We start from the raw sequence: 26,530 nt of genomic DNA, 5'->3' as shown, positions 1-26,530 counted from the left end.
CCCCGATCTCATAAGGCACGCCATAATGGGGGCTCCGGATAAAATTTTTTCCAGCTGGGGTTCTTTAACGCGCCCCCAATGCACTGGACACGGGCCCGTTTTGACACGGGCGTCAAAAGAAGAGGTTGGAGGAGCCGTGGCACTTACTTCACAAAGCCGCGCGTTCTTTGCCACTTGCTCGAAGTCAGCCCGCCCGATCTTGTGAATCCACACTTTTTTTCGTTTTGCGTTGCGCCCGGCGGATGGTAAAGCAAAAAGCTTTTTGCCGTCACTGGGTCTGTTGTGGCAACCGTAGGCGCAGCAGCACGGCATCACAATTAAGCACTCGGCCCTAACCCATTGTATAAAACTACCGCGCTCCTTCAAACCGCCTGCCGTACTTCCGTCGCGCAGGCCCAAAAGTGGGGGTCGCAGCGCGCTGGAAAGAAAAGATATACAAAAGCGCGGCGCCTGCTCTGCGCCGGAAAGAAAAAAATATACAAAAGCGCGGGGCCTGCTTTCATGTGACACAGATTGGCCAATGGGGGGCGGAGGAGGCTGGGGCGACAGGAGGAGTGGAGGAGGAAGCGCCTGGGTGAGCGGGGTGGCGGAAAGATCTAAGAATGGCGCTACTTTTGGAAAATTGAGGGGCTTTATGCCCATAGCGGAGCCAGCGCCACCTGCTGAGGTCGCCGACTACCAGGGTACAGCGGCGCCCAGCGCCAGCTGTACGACACAAGTGGAACCTAGTTCCGTCACGAGTTTCGGAGGAGCCACGCCAGCAGCAGCATGGCAACGCCCCCCAGCATTGAGACCAGCTGTGAGACCCCATTGAGGGAAAATTGTTTTTTGTTTGATGCTCCTGACGGAGACATTTCCATTGATGACCTAATTGACGCGGTGGAAAGTACAGCTGGGGAAGACAGCGTTTTGGCTCTTCAGCATATGGGTGGGGCGAAGTTTCTCGTTTGTACCCGCAATGCCACAAAAGCGACTACATTAATGGTAGCGGAAGGGTTCTTTGTTAACAACGTTAAAGTGCCGGTTGACGCTGTCGGACCACCAGTGACTTTTGTCAATGTTTATCGATACCCCGTGTACTTGTCGGCGGAATCTTTGTCCTTTGCATTACAGCAGTATGGCAAAGTCAAAAGTATTTCCTTCGCGAAGGCCAACAACCGGTCTAACAAACTGAACGGTGTGCGAGTCGTGAGGATAGAAATGACCAAGCCCATTGCGAACTTTTTGACAGTTCAGGGTTTCCGTGTCATGTGCGAATATCGGGGCATGCGCCGCGTGTGCGCGTGCTCTCGGGACGGGTCCCACATGGCTAACGCATGTACAGCCCCGTTCTGTAAGAGATGTGGCGCCTTCGGGCACAACGACACGGAATGCGGAGAGCAATGTAGAAAATGCGGAGGACACCATGGCACGCGAGCATGCTTTCGCAGCCGAGCCTACGCGAAATCGTACGCGGGGGCGGCGTGGGCCCTCCCAAAGGCGGACGTAGCGTCAGCACGCGGCACTCCATCAGATAAAGATTTCCCAGCTCTGCCGAAGGCTTCAGGATTACAGGTGCTACAGCCTCGCGAAACAAAGGCTCCAACCCCCCGTCGGGACTATTGGAATGGCGACGCGCAAAGCGCAACCAGTGGCCAGGAAACACCGGGAATGACAAGTACGGAAATGAGCGTGTCATCCAGCCCAGTCGAATCGACAGAAGAAAAAACAACCGAGGAGCCAACTCCAACCAGCTCCTCAGGGGAGACGAGCGATAGTGCGACAATCACTGATAATGACACGACGCAGCTCAGGACAAAAACAAAACAACCGAAAGCCCCGCGTCAAAGCCGGTTCCCCAAACGCCAGAACCCAATCTCAAAACGCAGAACTTAAAACAATCGCACGTAAAACAACCTTCCGGACTACATTCGCAAAAGAAAAAGAACTTGGAGGAACAACCAATCGTGAGCAGCGGACGCTACCGCGTACCAGAGATAGAACATCTAGACATGCCTCCGCCCCCCTGCCCACAAGCTACGTCGACAGCAGGAATACAAACGTCGGCGAACAAAGAACCTTCGAACCACCAGAGTAGACAAGAAGCGAGAACAACGCCCACCAATAATCCTTTAACGAAAGAACCGAGACAACGTTCTAGATCATCGCGAAAAAACAGAGTCAAGAACAAGGTCATGGAAAACAAAGCGAGAGCCCGAACACGCAAAGGCGGAAGAAAGGGGAGTTGTCAAGTAGTGAGGGCGATGCTAAAACGTCGACATACAAAAAACCCAGGAAAATATCACCCGCAATTGAGAAAGCAGATTCCTCGGATAGCGATATGGAAGTATCTGCACAGGGTGGGAAGGGTGAAGAGGGCGCGGTCCTGTAAGCCGCTCTTCACACACAACAACAGAGGCAACCACGTAAAGCACGGCACGGCGATGTGAATGGGACGAAGCCGCTCATGCCATCATTATCAGCAGATAAGACTGGCGGCACCAACCGCAACAGTAATCGGAAGGCGAAACGGAGCAAGCGAAAAAAAGCAAAAATACGGGTGTGGCAAGGAGCAGTAAGAAACACCAGACCAAAACCAAATCAGACACAAAATTCCACCGCCCTTCGGTACCTCCCACTTTTTGCAGGACTGGTTTTCTTTTTCCTTTGATTTTGTCAATGGAATGTCTTCATTGCGCAACGTTCAATGTTAGAGGACTTCGTAACCTCGAAAAACAAAGACAACTAATTTCTTTCGCCCGAGAAAAGGGCATACATATCCTATTTTTACAGGAAACCAATATACGCACTCCACAAGATGTGGCATCTTTTCGTCGACAAAACGGAGTTGACGCCTTTTTCTCACTTAAATGCTCCAAATCGTGCGCAACAGGAATAGTTTTCGTGTCTGGTCGCTTCCGTAACAGGACCTTTTGTACCTATGACACGAAGGGCCGCATCATATGCCTGGATATGTACATAGGTAATCAGAAAATCAGAATAATCAATGTGTATGCACCGGTTTCTAGGAATCTGACGAACGACTTTTTTAAAGACCTCTGGGATTACATACCCACCAAGGCACCTTTCGCGGTGGTGGGAGATTTCAACTGCGTCCTAGACGCCTTTCGTTACATCAGGGGACCAGGACAGGGGAAACCCAACCATCACGCAAGGGAGCTACGTAAATTACTAACCTGCCACAACATGTCAGACGCCTGGATAGTGGCGCATGGCCATTTGTTTGGTAGTACACGTTCCTGTGGGACTACACAATCACGTCTCGACAGAGCATATTTCTCTGCGGAGTTGATCCCCGAGGTTGTGGAAATCCAAATCATTAATGGCCCGGAAGGACTCAAATCTTTCAGTGACCATAGACCCCTTAGTTTCAAGATAAAAGGACAGAGCGGACCAGAGCTTTTACCGAACAGGTGGAAAATGGACGTGAATCTCATACGGGACCAAGAAGCATGCCAGACTATTAAGCAGAACCTCGCCAGATGCATGGAAGTTACTCCAGAAGACATAGAGTGGGACGCTTCGAAAAATCAGTGGAAGGGAATACTAATGGAAGCAGGAAAAGAAAGAAAACAGAAACTCACTGCAAAACTAAATGAAATTTCTAGAAGGATCCGCATAATAGAAAGAGGGGGCGATCTAACTTTTTGTGTGCAAGAATATCTAATGGACCTTCGCGACAGATACCGTGAGCACATCAAAGAAATAAAACATGGATCGAGCCAACCGATGGGATTCCAAGGACAACAGTCAATAAATGATGGAAACATTAAGCATGAAGCCAACCAAACGATGGTTAAGACCAACATCAGGCGAATACGATCCAAAAATGGAGACATAATAACAGAACAGACAGCAATAGAAAAGATCTTTGTAGATCATTTCCAAGAAATCCTGCAAGAAAAAAACGGCCAACCCGTACCTACCACGCCCACGTGGTTGCCTCAACTCCCACAGATAAAAGACGAAGACAAATGTCACCTGTACGCACCAATCACAAAAGAAGCCTTGCGCGAAATCAACAAAATGAACAAAGAATCGGCCCCAGGGCCGGACGGAATCCTTATCGGTTTTTATCACGAGTTCTTTCCGGAAATAGGCGAACGACTAGTAAAAACATTGAACGACGTAATCAAGAACCATATAAAACCCGCATCCTTCACACAAGGCAGAATCGTCCTCCTTCCTAAGACCTATGCTGACCCACTCGATGTTAACGCCTGGCGCCCAGTGACGTTGCTCAACTCAGATTATAAGATAGCTACGTCAATACTAACAAGCAGACTAAGCAGCATCACACCCACAATCATATCGGAATTTCAGGCGGCAGCGATCCCGGGCAGGTCCATTTTCGCGGCCTTGACGCTTACCCGCGATGTTTTTGCCTATGCCAAAGCGAAACGGTACAAAGGCGCATTCGTAACTATCGATCAAGAGAAAGCGTTCGACAACATGCGACAGGAATATATGTTCAGTGTAATGAAGGCTTTCGGCTTCCCACAAGAATTCATAGACATTATAAGAACTCTTTACCGTGATTCCCAAAGTGAACTCTTAATTAACAACAAGGTATCCAGACACTTTAGTATCAACAAGGGTGTGCGCCAAGGCTGTGCCTTATCGCCCGGCTTGTTTGTGTTAGCGTTAGACCCCTTGTTGTGTGGAAAATAAACGAAGAAACAAGGATTAGGGGCTTCCCATTACCGGGGAACCTCGAAGTGAAAATCTCTGCGTTTGCAGATGATATATCCCTTTTCATCAGAGACGAAGACAGTTACAGAACGGTGCCACACATTTTTAATGAATACGCCAGCCTCTCCGGCGCAAAAATAAATGAGAAGAAAAGTAAGGCACTCAGATTCGGTTCCTTCAACGAACAAGAACTACCCGACATAAAATTCTTAGAAGCTGTAAAAGTACTCGGAATCTGGTTTGAAGCGGGAGACGTAGCGGCGAAAAGCTGGATAGAACCCCTCAGCAAAGCACAGAAAGGGACGGATGAGATAACACCCCCGGAACTCAGTCTAGTAGAGAAAGCAGAGATAATCAAATCCAAGCTGTGCGCACCTGCTTTCTATGAGGCAAGAGTTGCCCGAATGCCCAGACTAGTGGCAAAAAAAAACTGGAATCGCTCATAAGTGTATACCTGTGGCAAAAGAAGACCGCACCCCTTCCCCGACGAATTATGCGGCTACCTAAATCAAGGGGGGGGGGGGGGGGGCTAGCCATACCAAATGTAGCCCAGACAGCCAGAATTCTAGCGGCCAAAACACTAGGAACGCTGATAAACAACGACCAATATGTGGGTATCACGGCCATTCACTATTGGCTCAGCACACTAGGCCGCTTTGTGGCGCCAGTTAAATGGTATGGTCCGCGCGCAGAAAGGCCACTGGACTTTTATAAAGATGCAATCCACACCTACAAGGCGATTGAAGAACTGTGCCCAGACACTCCAATAACAGAAGTCAAACCAGCCGAAGTCAATGCCGCAATGGCATTAACAGAGCTTGAACTAGGCGAAGTGATAAAAAGCACACCGGCAAAATGGAAATGGTGGGCGAAAACAGACCTACCGGGGGAAATACGGGACTTTGAATGGCAACGAAGATGGGGCGTACTGCCTACTAAAGCACGACTGAAACATCTCAGGATAACTGAGACAGACCAATGTCCCAACTGCGCCAAACCAGAATCCCAAAAACATGCCCTCACGGAGTGCGGGCCGGCCAGAGCGGTATGGAGAGTGGCAAGCAATACATTCAAATGTAGACTGCTCCAACCGGGGACCAAGAAATCCAGCTTCGAGAAGTTATTGTCACTTATCTTCATGTTTTGCATATGGAAAAGACGAGGACTGGCTGAACTGAGGAGACGACCACAAAAAGCAGTATACCCGGTACTAAAGTACACCCGGATTTGGATGAAGAATATCTTATCCAAGGAACTCTCGAGAAACGGAGTGGATCATTTCCTTAGAAAGTGGCACACTCGGATTTGGAAAGTTAAAAATGACGAGATCGTAGCGCCCATGAGCCACTTCTAAAATCACGACTCCCTGTCCCCTCCTAGCTAGGAGAGAAATTTTCAGCCACACTAACACAATGTAGATGACTACAATACAGGGGGGGGGGGGAGTAGAATACGCACTCAACAGGAAAAGAGTTCGGTCTGGTTTGGGGAAATTGAAGATAGAATACTTGAATTGCCTGTACCTATGTAACAATCCCCAAGGGGGACTTATGTTATTATTAGACTACTTGCGTATTGACAATTCCGTGACTCAAATTGTGTATTGTATATGAACCTCTGCTCAACCAAGGCGAATATAGCAATTGGTCGCAAAAGACTGTCAATAAACCCTCCACGGAGAAGCAACTCCTGTATATATCATGCTCATGTATTCATTGTATATACCATCATGTGAATTTGGGTCTGTTTTGTTTTATGCTGTGTTTTTCATTGTGATGTACACTAGAACGATGTACATAGATACTTGACATGACAGTCACATGTCAATAAAATTTTCTGTGTGTAGTATCTGTTCTTATCAGCTTAATATCTGATACGGCCCTATTATGGGTATTACAATAATAATCCTATTTTTGTAAGGCGGCGCTAGGACGGGGCTTGCCCCTCCAGCGCCACGGGTTGTCCTGATATTGCACTGCAGCCGGGTACGGCCCCCACCATGAAATCTAAAATCAGTACCGTTGCTGGTGTGCACTGTTAGAGTGGATATTTCGCATCCCGTCGAGGGCGTGCCTGTGCGACGAAGATTTGCTTTCGCGTAGCTGCCGCCCCCCCTCCCCCGTGGAGGAGGAAAGACGGTGCATATCGAGCCACTATGCTTCTGGGCAACCCGCGCGTGTTTTCCCTCACATTCGGTGTATAACGGCAGGAGGTTCGTGCATTTAATCCTAGTACAGCTTCTCGTGTTTATCACTTGTGTGTCACACTAACGAGGGACGCCTGGTCACAACAAAAAGTCGCAGCTTTGCCTGAAAGGCGAAACATTGTGATAGCAAGGTATGATTCACCTAGGTGAAGCAAGTTTCGTAGTTTTATCCGCCGTATATATTGCAGTGAACATTCGCTCACTACTGTTAGAATTAAGTTTACAAGCATGCTGTCGAGAGCGTACGGTGAAACACGAACACATCCCCGTAGGTGACCGCGGGGATGTGTTCACTGTCACAACTGTGGTGTGGTGAAGGAAGTCAGCAGCAGCAGCAGTGACCGAATCCACCTTCGCACTGCATGTCACTTCAGCGCAAGCCCGGCTCTCGAGAACACAGCACACCCGAAGCCATCAGCGATTTCGTGTCGGCTAGCGTTTTGCTTTCCACCGCATATTAATTTCAACATAGGGCGCGTGCGGCCGCTTTCAGCCTCGCCATGTGAAAACGCGTACGGAGTAGGAGACGCGAATTAATCAGCCCCCTTGCGCGCTCATCTCTCCGCTCTGCTCCTTGGCGCTCGCAAGAAGACGGCGTGCAACCTCTTCCCCCTCCCCCCCCCCCGCGCACTCATGAAGACGCCGCGCATCAAGGCACCAACTTCCCCTCACCCTCGCGCTCTCTCCCGTGCGTCTATCGCAAGCATACGGCGGGCGGCCGCGATCTAATCGCACTTGGACTCCATAAGGGACCTCACGGCGACGTCGAAAACGACTAGACGGGCACTAGAAAATGAAATGTACGTAAAAGGTTAGTGAGACCATTTGCTGTGAGCGAGGAGCATGAGGATGAAGAATCCGTTATTATTACTACCGCCGATGTTGGCGAATTTAGTTTGCGAAAGGCTAGAACTACAGCTATAAATTCATCCAAAAATACGGAAAAGAAGTCCAGAATCCTGATTGCAAATCACCAGTCTAGAGCGGGCGAGAAAATGTCAATTCCAGATTTTTCTTCACCCTGTGAGGCGTATGTCGCAATGACCGTACTTATAGATAAACTCAATAAATGGTCCTGTAATAGTGCGTTTATATATTATAAGATAGAAGTTTTGCATTATTTGGGTGGGTAGATCAAATATAATTTGTAGGTTCTCTCGCACATCACAAATAGTCGGTACCTCCCAGAGACGCACATTTAAGGGATTGATCAATGTTTGTACGAATACCACCCTTGGTGTAAGGATGCCAGTGTACTCCGAAGAATAGCGCAGGCTGAGAAATGAATATGTATTCCAATCTTATAATAGGGGATTCATACAATTTTAAGACTGTTTGCACCGTCAGTAAACGAAATCTACACAATATTGAGGGCAACCTGGCTTCTTGGTGTAGTATGTTATTGGCAACACATTTCGGTAATCCGCAACACAGTCGTAGGGCTTCCCGCTCAGGTAGAACAAGGGAACGTAATTTATAGGCTGGAGCACCAGAAAATAAAACACATCCAAATTCTAAAATGGGCCGCACATACATTTTGTATATCATTAAAAGTGGATCTCTCCGCATTCCGGACCGACTGTTGCACAGCTTACGTAGCATACCAACTGCTCGCACTCCTTTTTTAACTGTATGGTCAATATGGCCGAGCCAGCTGAGGGAGCCGTTATATACTACACCTAAATATGTCACCGACTCCACTTGAGGTATAGTCTCGAGGCGATAGGATATCGATATGTTAACGGGATTGCTAAGGGGGAAAACCAATATCGAGCATTTTCTAACGTTAAGTGAAAGGCAAATTTTGTTTAACCAGGTTTCTATGGTGCAGAGGTTGTTCTGTAGTCGATAATATAGAGAGTGAATGTCACTATCTGATGCGAAGAAAGCAATATCATCCGCGTATACGTATCTTTGTACATCTTGAAGAAGAGAAATGGAACACATCAGAATAATAAATAGTAATGGTGAAGTGACAGCTCCTTGAGGAACACCTCGTGATCGATTATATTGCCACCTGGTGTTTTGAGCCAGCGCTGCGTGCCCAGCAAAAACGGTGATTGAAGACGACGAAGTCAAGGATCTTGCGCCGGCTGGTGAACCGTCCTCCTTGTGTCTGACATTTTCGTGTCTGGCTGCTGATCCTGCTGCTTATTCTTGCCTTAGCGCGTGACAAACTGGTGAAGGTGCGGGGTAATCTAATCTATGCACCAAACCCCTCCGGGCAGCAGGAGCTCCAGCCCCGTACCGGTGGTTACGCCTGTACACCGCGCCAGCAGAAGGATCCGTGTACAAGCCCCTGAGTTTGGACTCCTCCCAGAGAAAATGGCAGCTCCGACCACCCCAACCGGTATGGAAGGCACAACGCCGATTCATTGTATGCTACTCAATCCGCGAACGCCGAATCCCTTCCACGGCGCCATACATGAGGACATTGAAGATTGGCTGTTGCACTATGAACGTGTTGCCGCGTTCAACAAGTGGGATGACGCAGACAAGCTGAAAAAATGTCTATTTCAGCCTTAACGATGGCGCACGTGTATGGTACGAGAACCGTGCAGATGCCTTAAGTTCATGGGCAGAATTCAAAAGGCGGATTCTTGAGACATATGCGAGCCCTGATCGCCGAGAGCGAGCTGAGCGTGATCTCCAGTCCCGTATCCAAATGCCGAATGAGAGTGTCGCAATGGACGTCGAGGACATGACGCGTCTCTTTCGACGAGCCGACCCCAGCATGTCGGAAGAAAAGAAGGTGCGGTACCTGATGCGCGGAGTGAAAGAGCAGCTGTTCGGCGGTCTCGTGCGCAGTCCTCCCAAGACTGTGTCAGAGTTTCTTTCCGAGGCCATCACCATGGAGCAGACTCTTCGCCAGCGGACACCATCATACGACCGTCAAGTGAACACTGCCTCACCTACGGACTTCTTCGGAGCTCTCGGGGGTCACGTCGATTTCTTTCGAGAGCTCATTCGTTCCGTGATCCGCGAAGAACTCCAGAAACTGTCGGTACCTTCACAGCCGACGCTCAGCTCCTTGTCCAGCGTTCTCCGTGACGAAGTTCAGCATGCGCTTAAAGAACCAGCCTTCAATACAGAAGCTCGACCGCTAAGACATGACAGCCCACATATGTCATATTCGCAAGCTTTGAGGCAACCTGCCCCACCTCCCTCCCCGCTTCGCGCCGCGCGCCCGGCCATGCTCGAGGCCGTCCAAGCTGCCTCGTATTACCAGGACCACCGACAGGCCCCGAGGAAATCAGACGTGTGGCGGGCACCTGATCGCCGTCCCCTTTGCTTTCACTGTGGCGAAGCTGGGCATGTCTACCGACAGTGCTCCTATCGAGAGCTCGGACTTCGTGGATTCTCAGCGAACTCGCCGCGACCTAGGTTCGGCCAGCGTCCTCCTGAAATCGAAGAATACGTTGCCCAGCAGCGCGGATCTCCATCAGCTCGACACCAGTCACGCTCCCCTTCGCCGCGGCGGTTTTCTCCGACTCGCCGTACGTATGCAAGCGTGGTGCAGGGTCGGTCGCCCAGCCCACGACGGCAAAACTAACCACAGCGACCTTTGGGGGTGAGGCCGCTCAGTCTGGTCGTGCTCAAGGACCCCCACTGACGCGTACGCGGACCGACGATACATCGACGACGACAGTACCTGCTGATTACAGAAAAAGAATTTCCTTGGACATTCCTGTACTGCTTGACGGTCGTGAATTGAGTGCTTTAGTGGACACTGGAGCGGATTATTCTATAATCAGCGAAAAACTGGCCACCCTTCTGAAGAAAGTGACCACGCCTTGGAATAAAACGCCAGTTCGTACAGCTGGCGGGCACATCGTCACACCACTCGGCATGTGCACGGCACGAATACAGATTCGCGGCTCTACGTTTGTTGCCAGTTTGAGCGTTCTCCCTCAGTGTTCTCGAGACCTAATCATCGGCATGGACTTTCTCAGGGAGCACGGCGCTATAATCAACATTCGACAACGCCTCGTCACTTTCTCGACGAAAAGCGCCACAGCGACGACCAACACCATCCACCCTCGAGCATCTCTTCGTGTTATCGATGACGCTGTCACGTTACCACCGCGTGCAAGTGTCGTGGTTCAAGTGGCATGTGACAAGCTCATACACGGTGAAGCAGTCGTAGAAAGCAATCGGTCTCTCCTGCTTTCTCATGGTGTTTGCGTAGCAAGAAGCCTTGTCGATCTCCACGATGGCCACTGTGAGGTTCTTGTCACCAACTTCAGCTACGAACACCGGCACGTTTTCCCCGGTACTGTCATCGCCTACGCCGACCCGATCGCCGATGTCACTGAGTGTTTTGTTTCCGAGGCAATCGGCACTGCTGACGCACCTCTACGCAACGTCGACATTAGTCCAACGCTTCCTGAAGAGAACAGACAACCCCTGCGCGAGCTGTTGCTTGAGTTCCACTCTTGCTTTGCACGGTCGTCGAAGGTACGTCAAACATCGATTACGAAACACCGTATCATCACCTATGACGACGTGCCCCCCATACGGCAACAGCCTTATCGTGTTTCCCCGACGGAACGACATGCTATTCAAACGCAGGTGAAGGAAATGCTTCAAGACGGCGTAATCCAGCCTTCATGCAGTCCCTGGTCATCGCCAGTCGTTCTTGTTAAAAAGAAAGATGGCACGCTTTGATTTTGTGTAGACTACCGTAAGCTAAACAACGTCACAAAGAAAGACGTGTACCCGTTGCCTCGTGTCGACGATTCTCTGGACAGGCTGAGGCACGCGAAGTATTTCTCCTCTATCGATCTGAAAAGCGGCTACTGGCAAATTGAAGTCGATGAGCGTGACCGCGAGAAAACTGCTTTCGTAACTCCGGACGGCCTTTACGAATTTAGAGTACTCCCTTTCGGGCTCTGTTCCGCTCCAGCCACATTTCAGCGAATGATGGATACCGTTCTCGCTGACCTCAAATGGAAAAGCTGCCTCGTCTATCTCGATGATGTCGTTGTCTTTTCGGAAACTTTTGACGAGCACCTTCGACGCCTTCGGAATGTACTGGAAGCTATTCGATCGGCTGACCTTACACTCAAGCCAGAGAAATGCCATTTCGGCTACGAGGAACTGAAGTTCCTTGGTCACGTCGTAAGCGCGGCGGGTGTTCGGCCTGATCCTGAAAAGACTGCTGCCGTAGCAGCTTTTCCCGCTCCAACCGATAAGAAAAGTGTGAGACGATTTTTGGGCATGTGTGCATATTATCGCCGCTTCATTGAAAATTTTTCGAAGATTGCCGATCCGCTATTTCGCCTTACGCGTGACGACACGCCATTCCTCTGGACTGATGCACAACAGACCGCCTTTGCGGAGCTACAACGTCGCTTGTCTTCTCCTCCCGTGCTCGGTCATTTTGATGAGGATGCCGACACAGAAGTACGCACTGACGCCAGCAATATCGGTCTCGGAGCTATCCTGGTGCAACGACAAGACGGCACTGAACGAGTCATAGCCTACGCGAGCCGCACTCTGTCACGCGCAGAGTCCAATAATTCCACCACAGAGAAGGAGTGCCTCGCGGTTATTTGGGCTACCGCAAAGTTTAGGCCGTATCTCTACGGGCGGCCATTTAAAGTTGTGACCGACCATCACGCTTTGTGCTGGTTGACCAACCTCCGAGACCCTTCTGGACGATTGGCACGTTGGAGTCTGCGACTCCAGGAATTCAACATCACCATCGTGTACAAGTCAGGCCGGCAACATGAAGATGCTGACACGTTATCACGGGCACCTATTAAATCTCCGAATCCTGACGAGGAAGACGACAGCGCCTTTCTGGGAGCCCTCAGCGGGCCGGATCTGCTCGCTAAACAGCGATCGGACGCTGAGTCAAGACCCGTCATCGATCACTTAGAAGGCGGCATCGCGTCCATTCCTCGCCCACTTTCGCGACGGTTGTCGTCATTTTGCCTACGAGGGGGCATCTTATACAAAAGAAACACAGGTGCCGGCGACAAACCACATCTGCTAGTAGTACCTCAAGCCCTTCGCGACGACATCCTATTAGCCTGCCACGACGAGCCGACGTCTGGCCACTTGGGCTACTCAAGGACTCTGGACAGGGTACGGCAACTGTACTACTGGCCTAGACTGACTGCTTGCGTCAAACGCTACGTGAAAGGATGCCGTGAATGCCAGCGCCGCAAGTCACCACCCTGCAAGCCTGCAGGCCTTCTACAACCCATCGACCCTCCGCGTACGCCGTTTGATCAAGTTGGAATGGACCTTCTTGGACCATTTCCCTTGTCTTCCTCCGGCAATAAGTGGATCATTGTCGCAACTGACTACTTGACGCGTTACGCTGAGACGAAGGCACTACCACGCGGGACAGCATCGGAAGTTGCCCAGTTTTTTATGCATCACATTGTGCTTCGGCACGGCGCACCGTCATTTATCATCACTGACCGAGGGACGGCATTTACGGCGAAGCTTCTGGATGACATCTTCAAGCTGAGCTACACGAGTCATCGAAAGGCCACTGCATACCACCCTCAGACTAATGGCTTGACAGAAAGACTCAACAAAACACTGGCCGACATGCTCGCTATGTACGTGGATGTGCAGCACAAGACGTGGGACGAAATCCTACCGTACGTAACGTTTGCGTACAACACTGCCACGCAGGAAACTACACGCTTCCCGCCATTCCGCCTCGTTTATGGTCGAGATGTCCAAACTATGCTAGACGCCATGATGCCATATGAAGATACCGACCAGCTCGCCCAGTTAGCTCCTGACGTCGAGGAGTACATTCAGCGCGCCGAGGAAGCGCGTCAACTGGCCCGCGTGCACATAAGACAGCAGCAGTGTACCGATGCAATAAGGTACAATCTCCACCATAGACAAGTGACCTATGAGCCTGGTGACCAAGTTTGGGTTTGGACACCCATTAGACGGCGAGGCCTCAGCGAGAAACTCCTCAGCAAGTACTTCGGACCATACACAGTACTAAGGCGTGTAAGCGCCGTGAACTATGAAGTGATCCCAGATGGAGACCTGCCATCGTCCAAGCGCTGTTTACCACGCGCAGAGACTGTACATGTGGTCCGCCTCAAGCCGTATTTTACACGGTGAAGTGTACTAGTGAAACAACCTTTTTTTTCCGCTGTCGTTGCGTCTTCCTCCAACGAACTGTGAAGCGTTTTTTTGTTCCCAACCGCAGAACACACTTTTCCGTGTGCATTTCCGTATGTGTGCTAGCGCGTTCCCCCCCCCCCCCCCCCCCCGCATTTTTTTTTGTCTTACCTAATTTGTGTAGTTTCCATGTACGTTTTGTGTTTGAGCATCGAGTCGATGCTCCGTTGGGAGGGGGAATAATGCCACCTGGTGTTTTGAGCCAGCGCTGCGTGCCCAGCAAAAACGGTGATTGAAGACGACGAAGTCAAGGATCTTGCGCCGGCTGGTGAACCGTCCTCCTTGTGTCTGACATTTTCGTGTCTGGCTGCTGATCCTGCTGCTTATTCTTGCCTTAGCGCGTGACAATATATACTCGAGGAAACGCCTCTTAAGCAGCAGTAAAATGTTCTTCCATTTAAAAAGCCACCAATCCAGTTTGAAAAATATTTTGGAATTTCTAGATTTCGCGATATATCTAATAAAGTTAAGTGTTCTACACTGCCATCGTAGTCTTCGTCAGTCCTCTCATCATCGTTCGCTACAGCAGCGCATCGTAGCAATATTTAAATATGTTCTGTCTCTGCACAGTGTTTACAGAGGAAATAAAAAAAGGCTGAAGTGCGCAAATACGAATGAGGTAGCGGCCGCTAGTGATTTTAATTCCCTTTTCCTCCTATTGCCAGGATTTGCAGAAATTAAGCGTTAGTATGAATTAAAAGCCGTGCACATCCTCGCCAACAATGATGCAGTAATTTTTTAGCCGCAATGGAATATTAAGTGAAAAGGCAGAGGCAACTCAAAAGAAACCTCAAATGATGCGGGTGACAAAACTCCGGTAATGACACTTTAGTGGGAAGGCTACACCAGCGCCCGGAGAGGGGGCTTGCGCCTCCTCCCCCTGAAAAACTTCGGAGGGGGTTCGGGCCCCGGAGCCCTTCCGTAGTCGTCTCCTATGCGCTCGAGCTATTCCTGGAAGTTCATTTACTTGAGGTACAAGGGTTCCCATGGCAGTGTCCACGGCATGTCGACAGCATTGCTTCAGCCCTTAGAGCAATCCCGAAAAACCGCATAGCAAGTCCATTGTAGCAATATCCTGGTGAAAGTGGGTTCATATTTATTATTGTTCATGTCCACGCCACCGTACTCTGGTAATAGGAACGGGGGTGACAATAATAATAACATGTTTTTTCAGGTGCTGAATTTAATTGAAAGAAAAGTTGATTTCTTGCATCAGAAGTAACCGATATGTTGGCATAAGAAAACAGCAAAAGATGAAACCTCGAAACAAGTTGAGCATAAGATGCAAAAAGAAATAAAAGTTGGAAATTCACATTGTCTGCTCTCTGCATGTCACATATTTTGAATAAGTGTTGATTCGATTGCATTTGAGGTAGATAGAGATAATTTTTTACTTTTTGGAGCGGTAATTTGAGTCAGGACCAAGTTCACCCTAGGTCAGCGGATTGCATGAACCCTCTGGCTTGGGCTGCCTCCTTGGCTTGGGTGACGAGAATGCGCTGGTCGTCCAGGTAGTCAAAGCAAAGCTTGGTCTCCCACGTTTGAGCGGTGGTGTAGAAGTGCGTTGGCTTGAGGTGCTTTTGTGCTTCTATGGGAAGGAAATTGTGCAAATACGTGTGTGGGTATTTTAACGCGATAGCGTTAAGGAGCTCGTGTCGCAGAAAAGCCGGTGTCGTCGGCGTCGGTGTCCGCGGTGTTGACCGTGAGCGATAAATCACTGCAGGCACTTTATAAATAAAAAGCAACTTCGAAGATGGGCTGGGTGGGAATCGAACCAGGGTCTCCGGAGTGTGAGACGGAGACGCTATCACTCAGCCACGCGTTCGATGCTTGAAGGAAGTACAAAAACGCTTCTAGTGAATGCGGTGTTGCCTTAGAAACGTACCGTAGAAAGTTATACTGCGGTGTATATCGGTAATTACGAGCATGTAACTTACAGAAGTCGCATTTACATGAGTAGCGCAGTACGTTTCCGCAACATTTCTTCTGTGTTTACCGCACACGCAGAGCCATCTTGCGGCAAACACCGAAGACCCCCTCCTCTCAATGTACGGCGCTGCCCCGACAGGTGGCGCGCCACGGCTGTGCGCGGACCGGTGCCAGGCGCGTCGCATGCCCCGACTCCCTCTCCCCTGACGACGCTTCGCCGTTCTCCCACACGGGTTGCAGACTCAAGCGCCGTTCCCTTCTTTAGATTACTATCTATCTATCTCTCTGCCCGTGCCGATCACGACGTTCTGCTGGCGTAGATCGTTTCCTCCTCCGAGACACCGAGTTCTTTGGTTCGTTCCGTTTGCTCAGGCGCACATTTCGTTGCCGCGCCGAACACTGCGTTGCTCGACGCTCACCGTGTCCGATGCGGGGCGCCTCATAAGTGATCGCTGCGCCGTAGCGCATTGTCTTACACCCCTTGGCGGGTCGACGGGAACGCTGTCGCGTTCCACTCTTGAAGGCGAAGCTTAATCGTTTTCCAATTTTTTCCGTATAGGTGGTGGAGGACGACTCCTCCCGCTTTGCTCAGGTTCCTGTGGGATGAAGTGTGTGTTCTTTTGCTTGGTGGGTGGTGGTACACAAGGTTAGAATAGCTTAGGATGATGTTATCAACGTTGGTGGCCGGGCTGGTCTTGGATGGAAGGAAATCCCAGTTGGTATACTTGCGGGTAGCGGCGTGTTCAGCCTCATTTCCTGCCACGTCCTGGTGTCCTGGAACTCACTTGATGCGAGGGTCGGGGAGCGGGGCGCTTGCGATGAGATGCTGAAGTATTTTGAGTGTCTTTTCTGATACGCGTCTTCTTTTATAGCTACGAGGTGCTGCTTGGGAGTGTGTGCGGATTACTGCTACTACTTCAGGGCAAGTTGTTATCGCCAGAGCGATTTCCGTTTCCTCTGCCGTCACGTCGACTTGGCTGCGAGCTCTTTGTCTTGGTGATCTGTGACACACATATGGCAAAGGCATTTCATTTAGTATACCGGGCAGCCCCCCATCGGTGCACCTCTTATCCGGGTGTGTCACGCATTTCTTGCTGAGCACGCGGCTGCTCCTTTTCCGGCGTTCCTTGTGGCAAGTCGGTTGTATACTTTGCGCGATACGTGCAACGCAGTGCCCGTGTGATTCTTGTTTTCTTGTCTCTTTCGGTGATGTTGCTTTTACGGTAGGACGCACAGAACAGCATGGCCGATGAGTATGAGTCTGAGCCGCTCTGGTTCGTTGATTTTATGAGCCTCGGCGAGGTCTTCCCACGTGTTGTGCACGCCGAGCTTGTGGATTTTCTTCGTTGGTGCCATGGGTGCGAGCGTCAAGGCGACTTCGGTTGCCTTTTGAATGACGATATTTAGTTTACCGATTCCTGCCGGCTTGAGTGTCAGGCAGACAGTTTCATAGGTTATACGGTCAATTAGATTGTCCTTAGCGTGTATTACTCCTTGTGCACGCTCCATTGGCTTGTGATCCTCTGACAAAGTGTGTAGCTGGAGACTCGGGGAGTATAAATATAAATTATTGGGTGTCACGTGCCAACTCAACGATATGATTATGAGACACGCCGTAGTGGTGGAGTCGGGAGTATTTTGACCACTTGGGAATCTTTAACGCGAGCCCAATGCACAGTACACGGGTGTTTTTGAATTTCGACTCCATCGAAATGAGGCTGCCGTAGCCGGGAGTTGATCCTGCACCCTCGAGCTTAACAGCTCAACGATATGAGCACCATGCCAACACGGCTCATTTGAAGAATATAAATTGCTTAGAGCATCATGAACACTTTCATTTATCACTTTTAAGCAATTCCCGCTGCCCGGTGTCGTGGGCCGTGAACTAGCATTAAGCACAAGGTGTGCTACCGGTTTGTCAAAGTGAATCAACAACCGCCCAATTCTTGGCTAAATCCCCACGACGGGTATGTGTCATTTGTGCAGAAGAACAACAGATCAGCAACCTTCGCCCCTTCAGCTTGCGGCGACAGAATAAATCGGGGAGCTTGTCTTGTCCTGTATCCTAAACAGTGGCGCATTCCAAATATGGGAGGATTGGCCAAGAAGCAGGCGGTTTTCCGTATGCTTAGAAGTAAAGCGAAACTAGATTTGAATAGTGGGGCGTGGGACTGCAGAACTGCCATTTAGAAGTGTAATGGAAATTGGTGAGTGCTTTCCGCTGCGCGAAGACGAAGAAGTCGAAGGTGGGACTCGTGCAGCGCCGCGTGATGTCGACGGTTGAGGTTCCTGTTCGTCCGGGCTCCGACCGAGGCCGGGGTGACGGCGACCGCCAGCCGGAAGCACCGCAGGTGGCCGTCGTCGCCTCCTGGCGCAACCTGGCCCGCCTCGACCAAGAGCTCGATGACGCTGCGAGAAACCAGCAGGTCAGCTGCGTCACTCGCCGTTGTCGTGCGAGCCCTGTAATGCCCACCATTTCAATAGGGTCTGAATATATTCGCGCACATTCCTCTTGTGCGAGTTTGAAGATGGAAGGTGGAAAGCTTATCGGATGCTTTGACCCCAACGTGTTTGCGATGGAAGAAAGCTAACTGGGCAGGGAAAATACAAGGATTCTATTCAAATTATTGCGTTATAATCGCATTTCGCCGGTGTTCCTAGCCACGCCCCTTATTACCAGGACTATTTGTTAGTTGGTCCTGCAGCAGAGGATCGCAACCGAGTCGACCAGTGGTGCGCAACGACCCGGTTACGCAATAGCGCTGCACCTGTTCACGAAAAGTCCACAGAGAGGCTTTCAGTAAATTTTGTGGGAAACTAACTTTTGCGTGACAGAAACACTGTATATGTAATGCAGATCATTAGTGCCTGACTTGCGCTGACGTTGTGCTTCTCGCGCTTCATCTTGTCTAAATGAGCACCCGAAAATGTCCCTCTTACCGCACGAGAACAGTTGCTAATCCAGGAAACGGCAAGAACAAAAGACGAGTGACCGCTCCACTTTGGCGATCCCGCATTAACTACCTGTGACGACACGGATTTGGACAGCGCCTACTCGGAAATAAATAATATTCGGTCGACGAATTATTGCATTGCATAAGAAATAAAGTAAAGAGTGAACTTAGCGAATTTTCATTAGTATTCTCTGCAGAGGAACCGGACAAACATATGACAATACTTTTAAGTCTATGATTTGACACTGAAATACGGGTGCTGCATTATGTGGGCGACATTCAAAAGGAATAACTATTGCCTTATTTTCTCTTCTAAAAAGAATCGATCTTTTTTTACTAAATGTTGAAGTCAGTCTTGAAGAGATATACATGACAATTCTGAAACAATCTTGTGCTGTCATTAACGTGCCTTTTCCTAACCAGCAGGTTGTAGCGCTATACATGTTGTCCGGGAAAACAACCGCTATAGGTCGTCGCACTGCTTTTTAAACTGCTACACTATCGAAGCTGTACTCCTGATGTGAAGGAAAATGGCTGTTATTAAATAATATTAGTATACCGTTATTCAAAATTTAAGGTGCATCTCTGCCAAATAGCGAAACGGATAAAAAACTCCAGAATTAAGATGCGATCGTCGTGAGAAGAAATCTCGTTTGCTTTGCCGTGTAATATCAAATTGCTTTGATATTACAAGGTAGATATTTATTCGCCTGTAGTAATCGCTGCACTACAAGGCCTGATAGGTGTTTCTCTAAACACCTAAACACTTAAACACCTATATATAGAAAAATGATGTTAGAAAGTTGGTCGATCCGGAGCTGACAATTGTGGGTTTTCAAGAACGCATCGACATCAAGCTGCTAGGTGGTCTCCGGATTAAAGCGGTCGCATACACGTGGTAAGTGTACCTAGAGAACATTTTAACGTGAGCAGTAAAGAAGACAGAGGGAACTGGTGCCAATACGGTGCGCTTATAATTATAACTTCAAGAGATATTTCACTAGAATTGTGGACACGATATGCATATTTTATGTGCATTCGCACCCCTCCTGCCCAAAGCATCGCACTGTTCCTCATGTCTTTATCAGATAAATTGACAGACGTAGCACTTTCATGCATTTTTTACTTGTAATAGCTTCGGTTTTTATTATTTCACATAATTGCTAGTTTAGCTTTTTGTCTAGCTAGAATTACGCATTATTTAAACAAAGTACTAGTGATATTTTACACAGGTTTGATCGTCGTGGTACTTCTCTACATTCAGAATAGGCTACTCTAGTTTTTAATAAAACAGTCATCGCTGTGTCCCATAACCTTTGATTTCATATCAGGCAATGGGAGATATTAGACAGCCGATTGCTCACATTAAAGAAACTGATTGCGATGCTTGTACGACCAGGTAAGCACAATCTTGCGGAATATGGGTCCGTCAAATGACACACCTTACTTAGTCTATCTGTTGCAGAAAAAAAGATACAGGAAAAGCTTTTGCGCTCACTGAACTAGAAATATTGAGACAATGTGCCGTTCAATGCAAATACAATCGAAATAATGCTCTTTTCAAGCACGCATCCTCACTATCGCTAGTGTTAATTTCTGTACGAGTAAATAAAACGAACGTGTCGGCTAGTTGGTTGAACATCTTGAACTGGGGAACAGCGCTACGTTTTGACCGAGTGCCTCTTCTTCGCCCTCGTCTTACGCGCTGTTCCCTAGTTAAAGTCATTCCGTCTGAAGCTTTTTCAAGAAGACTTCTGCAGCCAAAGCTTGCAAGGCTTTCGGATACCGAGCTCCAGGCGATCGTTCTTACTAATTCGTTAGGCTTCTGTGCGTTTTATTCCGGTACGAATGTTTTAGATTGCCTAGAAATGAGTTAGCAACTTCTCTTTGTGTGTGGTTTGGAATCGCAGCTTTGTGTCAACTCGGGTTTACGGACTCTACGAGGATGTGGTCGCGTTGTAGTGACGGTGAGAAAGCAGACAGCAGCGAGAACTGGGGTTTACGAAACTAACTGCTCCGTGGGCGCACTTGTGCCCCGAAAAGCGAGGGACACTCAAAACACAAAGATAACGACGAGTATACAGTCGGCGATCGATCTTAAAATTCGATAGGCGACTCAAGCACGTCAGCTATTTTATACGCGACTCGTCAGAGATTACAACGTGCAAATGGCTGGTGCTGACGTGCCTCAATCTGATCACACTAATTTGGGCGGCAGCAATTGAGAATGTTCTGACATATATGCCGGCGCGCTCTGCACTGACCGATAAAGGTATAGGCCAAACTAAACATACGCTTGCCGGCAGGCGTAAGCTCGGGCCCGCAAGCCTATACGGGTGCGCAGACAGTGCGAGGCAGATAACACGCGTCGAAGTGCGGCGCGAGTACACATACCTTCTCCAGATGTGCTCTGCCTGCCTGAGAAAAAAACAAAACAAAAAGAAGCTTTGTTGCACGATTAGGCTTAGCCTTTAAGAGTGGAACGCGATAGTATTCAAAGGTCCCTGACTGCTTCTCACGCTCCCCCGCATATGCAGCTTATGTAACCGTGACGTTTACCGGGAAACGCTGGCGGTGAACGCTATGCACGAAGTTGAGCTTTCTGGTAGAAACGCGGCCTCTTGCATGGGTTGATCCGGGAGGCAGTGCACATCGGCATAAAAAATTACGTTATTTTCCCGTTTCTGTTATTGTTTCGCACTTTTAGTATTTAAGTCTGAGAAGATCTAACAGAAAAGGCGTGAGCTGTCGGTGTTTTGTTTCACGAGGTTTGTTTGTGGGCTGATATTCTGAAACTTCCGAGGAATAACTTTGTCAAGAATGTAAGACAAGGTATCAGCATCTTTAATGAAAAATGGTGTGGCAATATAAACTGCATATTCCGCATGTGATATAACAAGGCGTGTCATAACATATTCATAAATACATACGACGATTTTCGCTCACGGACAACTCCGCCGACGCCGACACCGGATTTTCTGCGACCCGCGGCCCTAAACGCTATTGCGATAAAATACGAAACGATGTCTACCACGACAAATACAGTGAACCAATTGAGCCAAGCAGGCGCACGCTCGTAAGTTTAAGACGTCATTGCTCTCGAGGCGGGTGAATTCCCTCACGCCGAATTCGAGCTTTAGCATGCTGGCAAGTGTACGTGGATTTGGACCTTAGCAGTTGTTAGCAGGTTGATGAGCGGTCGCCTGAAAAAGGATTAAGAATGTGTGCGTGTAAATTTTCTCCAACAAACATGGCGATCACTGAAGTGAGGGCAGACACGTAGAAGATTAAGGCGAGTCGATTCAGCTTGCAATTAGAACTTCAGTGATAGAGGGAGAAGGGTTGCTGAATAAAGCTGTAAAAGGTCGTTCACCCTGTTGCAAAAGTTCAGGCAGAATAAAATCACAAGCGTTATTGATATCTCAACATATTGAGAATGTTCAAACCGTTCAATGTGTCTCCCAACACTCCAGGATGCTGGAGTAAAAAACATGAGGCTAACTGAAATCTTCAGAACAGGTTTCAACACATGGCACTTGCTTTTGAATAAACATGTCACTGTTCGATTCCACATATGGCAAGTTAAAATATGAGCTAATGTGAAAACCCCCAAGAGTAAAAGGAACGGAGTTCTGAAGCTCAATTGCGCCGGTAATTCGGCAATGCAAGCAATCAATTTTTTTCCACTGGGCTAGTGCGGACATTCTTCGCAAGCGTTCGCAGTTAAACAGCAAAATGTAGCGAGTTTTCTAGGAAGAGGCAACATTGCCATGTATTGAAACGTGCACTTAGTTGTCCTTTTCTCGAGTACTGCACTTCGCCCGCTAGCAAATTGAAGGTATGGCTTGGCGCAAGACGCGCCTGCATGATTTGTAACTTACTCGAACGTTATCGTTGATTCTTTCAGTTGCGTATGTTCTCGCCGCACCTTGTATAATCAGATTGTACGCGAGACACGAATTGTGTAGTACTCTCTGAGAGGCACCCGGACACTGGTGAATGCCTTGGAACCTTTGACGCGTCGTGTGTAAAAACCAACACACTTGACCCGCAGGTCAGATGTTCGACGATCGCAGACTGGGCTCGCCGCAATCGTTATGGCTTTAGTGCAACATGTTTTATGGGCACAGATACCCACAACAAAGGGGTAGTGTCGTGATTCACAGTTTCTTGCTACTGTGTTTTTCACCGTCATTGCAACATGACAACATAGAGGCAGATATTTCTGTGTTCGCAGATGATGCCTGAAACTGGATATGCGCTGCCGTTTGCGATTGCGAACAGAATGAGCACCGATATTTCAAGCAATTTTATCCCTTTCTAAAGTGGGAATAACGCGATTCTTAATTGAGAAGAGCGATTTCTCTAGTAATTCAATTGAAGGCTTGGCGAAGCTACGTTCAAATTGCGTAAAGTAATTTCGGCATATTTTGACCTGTATGACCTAATACGCCACAGAACGTTCTTTGCAGGGGGCGTGAAAGTGCGCGAGGGGTTTCTAATCATGTCAGCCTCTCTGTAAGGGATGTCTCAAGGAATATCGCATTTTTTCCTTACTTGAAAATGTGCAAATCGGTGAAGCAGAATTATGCATTGCTGATTATTCAGCAGACTAGTACAAGGAAACTTTACGTTGTGATTGTCCTCTAGGTAACGATGCAATGTTATGCGGGCAGCGCTAAAGCGGCAAAGGACCACACATACACGCACACACACACACACACACACACACACACACACACACACACACACACACACACACACACACACACACACACACACACACACACACACACACACACACACACACACACACACACACACACACACACGCGCGCGCGCTACGAATTCCATCTCCTAGCCAATTTAATGCCAATGTCGAATGCAACCGAGTATTTTCAAAAGTTTGTTGCAAGTTGGCTCGCGTTCCTTGTTCGTATCGCCGTAAGTTTTGCCCCCCCCCCTAACCACAGGAAACTCATTATGTGCAGCCCGGTGAAAGGCTGCTGGACCGGGTGGTGAACCACAGCATCACGCTGTTGCGGGATGCTCCCAAGGCGGCCACATTTCTGGCCATCCTCTTGGGAGCCGCCATGTTGATCAAGTTGATGACTCTGGCCGACGGGACGGTCGCCGCACGTCGCATCCTGGTGCGCGGCCATTACGACCTGCTGTCGACGTTGCGCGCTGTGTGTGACAGCCACGCCTGCCAGAAGTACGGCTGGGAGGTGCAGGCGTCGCTGGACACGTCCCGCAATCCTTGCCGCAGCTTGTACGACTTCGTGTGCGGCCGTTGGCGACGAGGAGCCACCGTCCCGTCCGTGCGCGAGATGGTCGAAACAAGACTGCTCAAGGAGGCACTGAACACCGTCCTCGCCACGAACTCGGTCACGCCTTCGGTCAGACCGGACACCGTCTCCGACAGGGTGGCTGGCCTGGTCAGTTCCTGCTTGCGGGCCAAACGCGATCCGAGCGAACTGCGAGCGTTCCTGACGAAGCGCGGCGTTCTGCATCATCAGTGGCGTAGCAGCCCTCACGCGGTGCTCCGTACACTGGTAGACCTGTCTGCAAACTGGGACATCCACGTGTGGTTCCGATTGCGCATTGATTCGTACGAAAACGAGTCGGCCACAGTTTTCATTGGCCGGAGCAAGAGCCTGCGAAATTGGGCAGATGTTTTCAGAAGGGCCGGAAAGAACAAGAAATACAGAGCGGGCGTTGAGGGGGCCTTCAGAGTGCTAGGTCTGCTGGACAAAGAAGTAGCCGCGCACATGACGCTGAAGGGGTCGATGGACGCGCTGGTCAGCACTCTCCTCAAGAACGCCGAGATGATCCCCGAAAGAGGGCCGCTAGACTTGAAGCTCGAGACGATGACGGAAACGTTGACGCCGGCAGTTTCTGCTAAGGCGTGGGTCGATGCACTCCGTGCGGCCGTGCCTCCAGCAGCGAACATCTCGGAAAAGACAGTTGTCCGTGTTGAGAGCACAAGGGTCCTCCGCACTTTGAACAGCCTGCTGGAATTTGGGAGTCGGATGCCAAATGATGTGGCTCAACACATCGCCTATCGGACATTCACGAAGATTGGCTGGATGGTCGACGGCAGCAACTCCACCGTCGGTGACGGCCCACTTCATTTCGTGCCGGCCAGGATGACGAACCGGTGTCTGCGCGAGGTGGAGCGGATGACGGGACTCGCTTGGTTCAGCCTGCTTACGGCCCCGCACGTGGAAGGACACTCGACTCGCGAACCACTGGCCTTGATTCTCCCCGGCAGGGCTTCGCCAACCAGCATCGGCAGCCCTGCGGACGCGTCGGTGGAGCTGGGCGACCTTCCAGCCCCGCAGAACTCGTTCTTCGCCGAATGGGTGGCGTTCAAAGAGGCGAGGCGCGAGCTGACAGCTTCGGGACTCTACGACATCCTCAGAATAGACGGCGTGCAAGGTGACTTGTGGCATGGGGAGCGGAACCTGACGGTGGAGCCACTCGTCTTCTCTTACCCGTTCTTCCACTCCCAGCTGCATCCCGTGCTGAACTACGGGGGAGCCGGAAGGCTAATAGCGCGGGCTCTCCTCGGTCTCGTTTCGCCTAACGCCTCGGCGAAAGCGGCCGAAGAGCTGGCCGTGTCAATGGCTCTGCGCGCCCTTCGCGATGCTCTGGGCGGTCACGTGGACACATTCACCAACAGTGCCGCAGTAGACCGACTGTTTTTCATGGCTTCGTGCTTTGCCGTCTGCGACGCAGAGGATGCAGCGGGAACGGCACGTAGCATGTGTGACGCTCCGGTCATGAAACTGCGGGCGTACCGCACAGCTTTCGGGTGTAGCCCTCCACGAGGGAGAAAATCGCGGACTGCGCATAAAATGTTTATCGACTTCGGTCGCTAGGCACCTCACCGCGTGCTGCTGCCCTCATGTTTATCTGGCTAGCGTCACGTTTCCGTTTCGTAAAGCAAAAAAAGAAACGCTTAATATATGTACGAGTAAAATTCGTAAAATGACTAAAAGATTGCTAAGGCACAGTTTTTGAAACTTCAAAGTTTTCTTTCTCTTAGAAGTAGCACACAGGTACTGTAGAGAAATGTTCCACGTGTGATAACGCGACGCGCTTTTGTCGACTGTTTCGTGCACCCCCTGACGACGTACTCAAGTGCGATGTAGGTGAGCAGGGCGCGACATTTCGCAGTAATAACGTCGTAACGCTGATTCGTGCCTTTTGAAAGTTGGTGCACTGGTGTTGTCTACGTAACAGGATTGAAGGCTGTACGCATCTGATATGCCACGCAACAATTAAAATGCGTTGTAAGTCGATAAACAATTAGAAAGCATATATACAAAGGCGTAGTACAAAAGTGAACTCGCTAGTAATATTGCGTTTATGCGTAAAGCAGTCGCACAGGCCGTGAAAAATGCGCGTGTTACAACTTCTATATAAAGTTGTTCAAAATCAAACTTTATTAGGATTGCCAAATTGGGCAAGTTGGTACCATTAACTCTTTTACAGACGCACTTTTTGACATGGACAGGTGAAGTAACACAGGCCGTGTGCTGACTACCAACTAAAGTTGTTATTACAGTGAATAGAGAGT

General features: G+C 49.6%; 1 protein-coding gene and 1 pseudogene across 1 annotated transcript; both read left to right on the top strand.

Annotated features, from left to right (window-relative positions):
* The first annotated feature begins 6,512 nt into the window (after positions 1-6,512).
* Positions 6,513-6,693, top strand: LOC139052908 (U2 spliceosomal RNA; annotated as a pseudogene).
* An 11,556-nt stretch (positions 6,694-18,249) lies between these two features.
* On the top strand, positions 18,250-26,250 carry LOC139052879 (uncharacterized). The gene is made up of 2 exons (XM_070530025.1): positions 18,250-18,417; positions 23,937-26,250. The coding sequence occupies exons 1-2, from the start codon at positions 18,262-18,264 to the stop codon at positions 25,827-25,829; spliced, it is 2,049 nt and encodes a 682-aa protein (XP_070386126.1). The 5' UTR covers positions 18,250-18,261; the 3' UTR covers positions 25,830-26,250.
* Positions 26,251-26,530: the final 280 nt, after the last annotated feature.

Source organism: Dermacentor albipictus, unplaced genomic scaffold, assembly GCF_038994185.2.
Source record: "Dermacentor albipictus isolate Rhodes 1998 colony unplaced genomic scaffold, USDA_Dalb.pri_finalv2 scaffold_42, whole genome shotgun sequence".
Taxonomy (NCBI): Eukaryota; Metazoa; Arthropoda; class Arachnida; order Ixodida; family Ixodidae; genus Dermacentor; species Dermacentor albipictus.
Note: the sequence above shows the minus strand (reverse complement) of the source record. Positions and strands in the feature narration are given on the sequence as shown.

Excerpts from the sequence above, each read along its gene's own strand:
- LOC139052879 (XM_070530025.1), top strand. The coding sequence starts at position 18,262 with ATGTCGACGGTTGAGGTTCCTGTTCGTCCGGGCTCCGACCGAGGCCGG. Across the intron at positions 18,418-23,936 it reads ACGCTGCGAGAAACCAGCAG|CCCGGTGAAAGGCTGCTGGA; the intron begins GTCAGCTGCGTC and ends CATTATGTGCAG.